Source organism: Cebus imitator, unplaced genomic scaffold (assembly GCF_001604975.1).
Source record: "Cebus imitator isolate Cc_AM_T3 unplaced genomic scaffold, Cebus_imitator-1.0 Scaffold95, whole genome shotgun sequence".
In the NCBI taxonomy this organism is placed as follows: Eukaryota; Metazoa; Chordata; class Mammalia; order Primates; family Cebidae; genus Cebus; species Cebus imitator.
The window spans coordinates 5,962,693-5,969,702 of NW_016107410.1; the positions used below are offsets into that span (position 1 = coordinate 5,962,693).

Here is a 7,010-nt window from a genome sequence, read left to right on the forward strand (position 1 = left end):
AAAAAAAAAAAAAAAAAAAAAAAAAAAAAAAAAAAACTGTAGATGAGCTATAGCCTGGAAATAATTGGAAAAAATAAGAAAAAGTTGAATATGTCATGAATGTGGAAAACATATGTAGATATTAGCCTATTTTATCATTTACTGCCATAAAATATACACAAATTGATTTTTTTAAAAGATAAAAAATGTTTAAAACGTAGGCACACAAACACAGACCATACATGGTTCTATTCTCAGGTAAGAGAAAATGTAAATAAACATAAACAAATGTAAAGGTACAGTATTAAGTCACGTAAAATTAACTTCAGTACATATATACCTCTACTGCTGTGATAATTTTGTAGCCACTTTCTCTTGCTATTGAAAAGAGCCCATGTTATGATTATCCACTTAAAAATGCTGTGTGACTCTTGTCATCTCTGAAGAGTTTGTCTGTCCAATAAGTCACATATCAGTAAAAGCAGTTCTCTAATAATTTTTACCATATTTCATGCAATACTGGAAACTTTGATTAATACCATGGGACCCATACAGAGTGCCCCTAGTGATTCCAGAGATGCTCCCAAGAAGCAGTTAAAAGTTGTGATGTTGGAAAAAAACGTTGAATTGTTTGATATGTACTGTATATTGAGGTCTATAGCTACAGTTGCCCACCATTTCAAGGTGAATGAATGCAGTATAAGGTTCATTGTGAAAGAAGAAAAAGACATTTAGGAAGCTATCGCTGCAACTATACCAGCAGACACAAAAACCTTGCACTTTAATCTCATATTGAAAATGCAGCTTTTATGTGAATGCAGGATTGCTGCAAGAAAGGCATGCCTATGGACTCTACTATAATTTGAGAGAAGCTTAAAGCAAAGGGAAGTTGAAGGATCTAAAGCCAGAGAATTTAATGCCAGCAAAAGACAGAAATTGTGGTGTATTTCTGTAACGTTGCACCAAGTGTTGCCTCCCTCTCCTGCCTCCCCGTTTGTGTCTTCCAACCTGAGACAATAAGACCAACCTCTCTTCCTCAGCCAACTCTATATGAAGACCTTTATGATGATCCACTTCCACTTAGTACTAGTAAATACATTTCTCTTCCTTAGGATTTTCTTAATAGTTTTTTTCTTTAGCTTACTGTGTTGTAAAAATACAGTACATGCTACATATACAAAATATGTGTTAATCGGCTGTTAATGTTACCATTAAGGCTTCAGTGGTAAGCAGGTTCTGGTCAACCATAGTTAAGTCTTAGCAGGGGAGTACGTGGATTTTCGACTGCGTGGGGATCATCACCCCTTAGGGCCTGCATTGTTAAAAGGTCAACTATAAATTATTTGAAGTTTCTATAAAATAAAAAGATACCAAAAATGTGAGGGTCTTATTTCTTCCAAATTCAGTGATTTAACATCTTAATGTTTTACTATATAAAATTATATAAATTTCATTTAGGTAAAAAATTGAAAATTAAAAACTATAAATCATTATAAAATATAATGCAGTTATATAAAATAATGTAATATCTATATTGTTTATGACATATTTTTAAGCACAGAGAATGCAAAGTGTTATTTTAAGGGGAACATTAGAATTTAGAAGATATTCCTCTGTGGTTTTATTTAAAGTATTTTGCATATTTAATTACAATATGTGTATAGACCACACGACAACTTTATAAATCTAGATTACCCATTTATTAGGATTTTATTTACTTACTGCTTCTGAAGACAACCAAATGTGATTTTCACTTTTAATAACAACAGAAACCTTGCTATCCCTAAGGGTTGATTGCATGTTGAAAGCTTTTAAACATTTCATCTTTGGTATTAGAAACAGTGGTTTAAGCAGTCTTGAGACCTATATGATTTGTTTGTCATATTTTAATTATTAATGAAGTGTAGTTATAAGTGGTTAAAACCCTTTGATCTAGAGTACCGTATCATTTAAAAGCTCATTTCTACCAGTGTGCCCCAACAGTTATGTTTATGAAAACTGCACTTTTCACGTCTTATGAAAGAAAGCTTTGGAATATGAAGAAAGATGTTGTGTAGTTGAATTCTCTCCTTAAATAGTGGGACCAGGTTAACAATTGTATTTGCCATTTGTTTTTAACTTTAAGATAATCACAAATCATTTATAATTCAGAATTTTGAATATATTTACCCTTAGTCTTTAACTTGATTTTCATAATTGAGACATTGTATTTCAGAAGAAATTATATCTTGTCTTTGGAAAAGTAATGAGGATGTCAGTGATGAGAAACTTTAACTTAATATATTATATGTTTATGGCATTTCTCAGGCAAGTATTGTAGTGGTAAGTGATTGGAAAAAAAAGTGCTTATCATTTCAGGTTTTGAGATCACCATTGAACACCCACACACAGATGTGGTGAAATGTACCCAGTTAGTAAGAGGTAGGTGATCCTTGAAACTTTTCAGATAAGTATTAATGCTTTTTATTATCTGTAATTGATTTGGATGCTATGTTCTTCTAGCCTTTTGTTGAGTTTCATTAAAATTAGTGGGAAATGTCATTTTTTAAGCATTATTTTTTAGTGTTTTACATCTGCTTATTCATCTACTTCTATTTGTGATTCTACCTGGTATGTTAGCTTCCTTTAAGCATAGGTAAGAATCTCATTTCACCAAACTTTGGAGGGCTTCCAAGTATTAGTGCTCTTATGTATCCCCCATTGAGCTTTACAAGTTCCGTTTCAATCTGGTGTGGGCCAATAGTGCATAGGTGCAGAAAATATATTAATTTTGGGTTTATGTCAAACTTTGACTTTTTGAAAAGTGGTAGCAGTTGAATAATTTTCAGGCCAACCTCAGACCTTTCAGATAAAAATTGCCTTTGTTAAAAGATTTGTCGACTGGGTATGGTGGCTCACACCTGTAATCCCAGCACTTTGGGGAGGCCAAGGCAGGACGACTGCTTGAGCTCAGGAGTTGGAGACCATCCTGGGCAATATGTGAAAGCTCATCTCTACAAAAATGCAAAACTTAGCTAGTTGTGGTGGCACGTGCCTGTAGTCTCTAAACTGTTCAGGAGGCCGAGGTGGGAAGATGGCTTGAGCTCAAGAGGCACAGGTTGCGGTGAGCCCAGGTCATGCCCCTGCACTCCAGCTTTGGCAACAGAGTGAGACCCCTTCTCAAAAAAATAAATAAATAAATAAATAATTTTTGGGGGGAAGTGTTCTGCTCGTAATAATTTGGGCAAACTAAAATTGATTTAATGTGTTTTTCAAGGGTTTTTGACGTTACTAAAAGTGGTTTCCTTTTTGTGTATAATGGAGAAATAATTATAAAGTATAATACATATAGTTTGTGATGTGCCTATTAAGCCTTTTATAAACAGGAGTACTTGTTAAAATTATTGCTTTACTGCTTGTAAAGTATCTGGTAATACCTGATTTCTCTACTCCTAAATGAATCCCGTATATCTGTTGTATCCCTAAAAACATTTTTTAAACAGCTGTATGTTCTGCTTCTTACTTCTATTTTCCTGTTTTTATTTCAAGTGTTACGTATTCATAGCAGCCACTTCAGACCTGTAGTGTGCCATTTTCTGTTACTTCCTTTTTGAAAATAGAATTTTGTAATTTGATTCATTTTCTACCAAGCTTTTGTGTCCTAAACAAAATGAGTAAGGCTTTTGAAAGTCTTTTTAGTATTTACCTAAGTATTTTCACATTTTATTCATTCTAAATTGAATTTGTTTTATACCTGGTGATTTATTATGTTAGTGGCTACATTTTTTAAAAAACTGGTAGTGACATTAAGAAGTAGATGTCTGAAAATCCAATTTGTATTTTTTGTAGTAGCATACATTATCATTTGTAAGCTAGAGTATATTTAACTCTGGTTCCTGTTCTTTGTGGTTATATGAATGTGTTTTATGGCACATTTTCATTTCGATACTACAGTATAGCATAGAATTATATACATAACTAGCTACAGATGTTGAATTAAGAACAAAAGGTGCTGGGTATGGTGGCTCACGCCTATAATCCCAGCACTTTGGGAGGCTGAGGCGGGTGGATCACCTGAGGTCAGGAGTTTGAGACCATCCTGGCCAGCATGGTGAAACCCCATCTCTATAAAAATACAAAAATTAGCCGGGCGTGCTGGTGGGCGCCTGTAATCCCAGCTACTTGGGAGGCTGAGGCAGGAGAATTGCTTGAACCCAGGAGGCGGAGGTTGCAGTGAGTGGAGATCACGCCACTGCACGCCAGCCTGGATGACAGAGCAAGACTCTGTCTCAAAAAAAAAAAAAAAAGTTGAAAAAGGTAAGCTAAACTTTGTAAGTATTATACCAAATAATTTTCTTGAGAGTCTATTAAAGAAACATAGTTGAAGGAAGTACTAGTATATGCTTAAAAATATTACTTACGAAATTGGATTTTCAGGTTACTGCCGTGAAATTTGAGCCAATTTTAAATTTCTTAACAGAGATTTTCTTTTTTCTTTTTCTTTCTTTCTTTTTTTTTTTTTTGATATGGAGTCTTGCACTGTCAGCTGGGCTGCAGTGCAATGGCGTGATCTCGGCTCACTGCAACCTTCGCCTCCCAAGTTCATGCAAATTCTCCTGCCTCAGCCTCCCCAGTAGCCGGGATTACAGGCACACACAACCACAGCTGGCTAATTTTTGTATTTTTAGTAGAGACAGGGTTTCACTATGTTGGCCAGACTGGTCTCAAACTCCTGACCTCGTGATCCATCTGCCTCAGCCTCCCAAAGTGCTGGGATTACAGGCATCAGCCACCGCGCCCAGCCCAAAGGTTAATATTTTTGTCCATGTTCTTTTACAGATGAAATTTTTAGAGACATGAAGTCAGTTTGCTTGAAAAATGAAATAGTAACTTTTCAAACATTACAAAAACTACGAATTTGATAAATCATCCAAACCAAAATATTTAGACCAGATTTTTTGTTGTTGTTAATGTTAAAATGTGACTGATTCTTAAATTTGAGTACAAAGCACGTATATGTTTAATGTCATTTTGTCTGACTAACATTTCAGGTAACTATAGAGTATATCTCCATTTTAAAAGCATTCTTTCATGTGTGGCGTCTCTTTTTTCTTTGCTCTTTTACACCTTTCAGCTAACAAAGCATTTCCCCTCTATTCTCTGTTGCACAGTGACTGTTTCTAGATCACTGAATTTAGATACATTCCTTGGTGAAAACTGCTAATGGCATTTTTAAATCATTATTTTTTTCTTCTCTATGTATTTTTATTCTGGGCTGGGGGGAGGGGAAAATAAATTTGATTTCTGTAGTCTTTTTTTTCCCCCTCTGGAGATGAGAAAGTTGATAATATGCTACTTTGCTGCAGAATTGGCTAATGTCATTTTACAGGGACCTTCACTTCTGTGATTTCTCCTTCCCTCCCCACCAGGAAAGTCACACTGCCTCCAAGACATCTGATGCTTTGACACTCTTCCTTAGCACAACTCTGCTAAACCCAAATCCCTTTTGTAAAACCTTTATGTTGATGATCCACATGGGGCAGCAGGGATTACAGGTGCCATGAATAAAAAATAGGGGATGGGGAAGAAACTTGAGGACTGTTAGAGGGGTGGAGTTGAGATAAACCGATTCTAGGTGAGAAGAGGGGAAAGGTATGTCAGTGGTTGTGAATGTAATTGGGGAAAAGGGAAACTGAAAAGGACTTCCCTGTTGGGAAGACTAAGAGGCAGAATAAGGGGAGGGAAAATTCTTCGGTGTCTTAAGCTAATTAAAAATTGCGTTTCTGTTGGGGACCAGTGTTGAAGCGTTCAGATCCTCCCTAGAATACCTGTATCTTTCCTAAGTTTGTCTTTAATTAGATTCTGTAATTGGAAATAAAATATAGTGGAGCCTCCTTTATACGCATATGCTGTTTCTAGGTTTATTCTCTGTTGATGCTTAATAGCATGATGAAAAACTGAGCCGTTTGTGCTCTGTGTTTTGTGGGGTGGGGGTTTGTTTTGTTTTGTTTTGATGGAAGTATTTAAGCCAATTTAAATATGATGAGGATTAAGTCTGGCAGGCAAACTCTTTGTATTTTGTATTAGACTTCAAAATCTTTTCTTCTTCTTCTTCTTTTTTTTTTTAAATCCAGGAGAATGCTTTATTGCAACTTTTAGCTGACTAGATGCTTAACTTAGTAACAAGTTTAGCCCTTGTAACTGGCTAGCTAAAAGCAAATCGGCTTGTTTCTCAGATCTTTGGGGGATAGCAAGAAACATTTGAGTGAATGTTGTTGAAGATTTTCAGTAGTATAGAAAATGATGGCGCTCTTGTGATATTTGTAAGTAGTAAGTAAAATTTACTTTTTGTGTACAAATCTTTGAAGTTTTTGTTGTGTTGAGAACTTTTTGATGGTGGCACGTTAAAGCTGATAGTATTGTCTTCGTTTTTTTTTTCTTTTCTTACAGCAAGCAAGGATTTGGCACAGACATCCTATTTCATGGCTACCAACAGGTTGTTATCCTGACCCTCTTTGTTGCACTGTTGTAGCACACTATAGCTTCCTTTAATGCAGGGCCCCCTCAATGTGTCTCTTACCCTTGTTGCAACAGGAGACTGGACCATCTACTGTGGTGGTACCTTCCTGTTTGCTTTGCGGTGTATTGTACAAGGGACTTTGGGCACAGAGGGGTTAAATGCACAATGTGAAGTGTAGTGGTGCTTTCTGATGACATATTCTCGATTTGTGAGTGCATAAGTCTAAAATTGGTAGCCTGAATAGCAGCTAAAGATTACAAAGAGCTAAACTTAACGTAGAAATTCGAGCAACTTGGTAAGTATAAAGCTATTTCTAGTTTACAATTATAGTTAAATGACAATTTTTAAAATTTCACATTGATCCAGTCTTAACTTTAAAATACTCATTAAAGTCTTTTTAATAAATAAAACTTATGTAATTTGAAATTTTTTTCCAGATAATACCCACTAGTAGCAAATTAAAAGTAGTCAAGTCCTATCCATGTCTGGATTTGCATAAACACAATTTTTTCTTTTTCTTTCTTTTTTTTTT

The 7,010-nt window shown here is 35.3% G+C and overlaps 1 protein-coding gene across 8 annotated transcripts in view; it reads left to right on the forward strand.

The window, feature by feature from the left end:
- Positions 1–7,010, forward strand: part of CCNT2 (cyclin T2) — a 45,062-nt gene that overhangs the window by 23,189 nt on the left and 14,863 nt on the right. For 3 of the 8 annotated variants that reach the window (XM_017536095.2, XM_017536096.2, XM_037741152.1), the window contains 2 exons: positions 2,338–2,400; positions 6,409–6,454. In XM_017536095.2, coding sequence (XP_017391584.1) covers positions 2,338–2,400; positions 6,409–6,454 — 109 coding nt within the window. Of the gene's footprint in view, positions 1–2,337; positions 2,401–6,092; positions 6,289–6,408; positions 6,774–7,010 lie in introns of all 8 variants that reach the window. The other 5 variants (XR_005201486.1, XM_017536097.1, XM_017536098.1 and 2 more) reach the window with 5 other exon arrangements.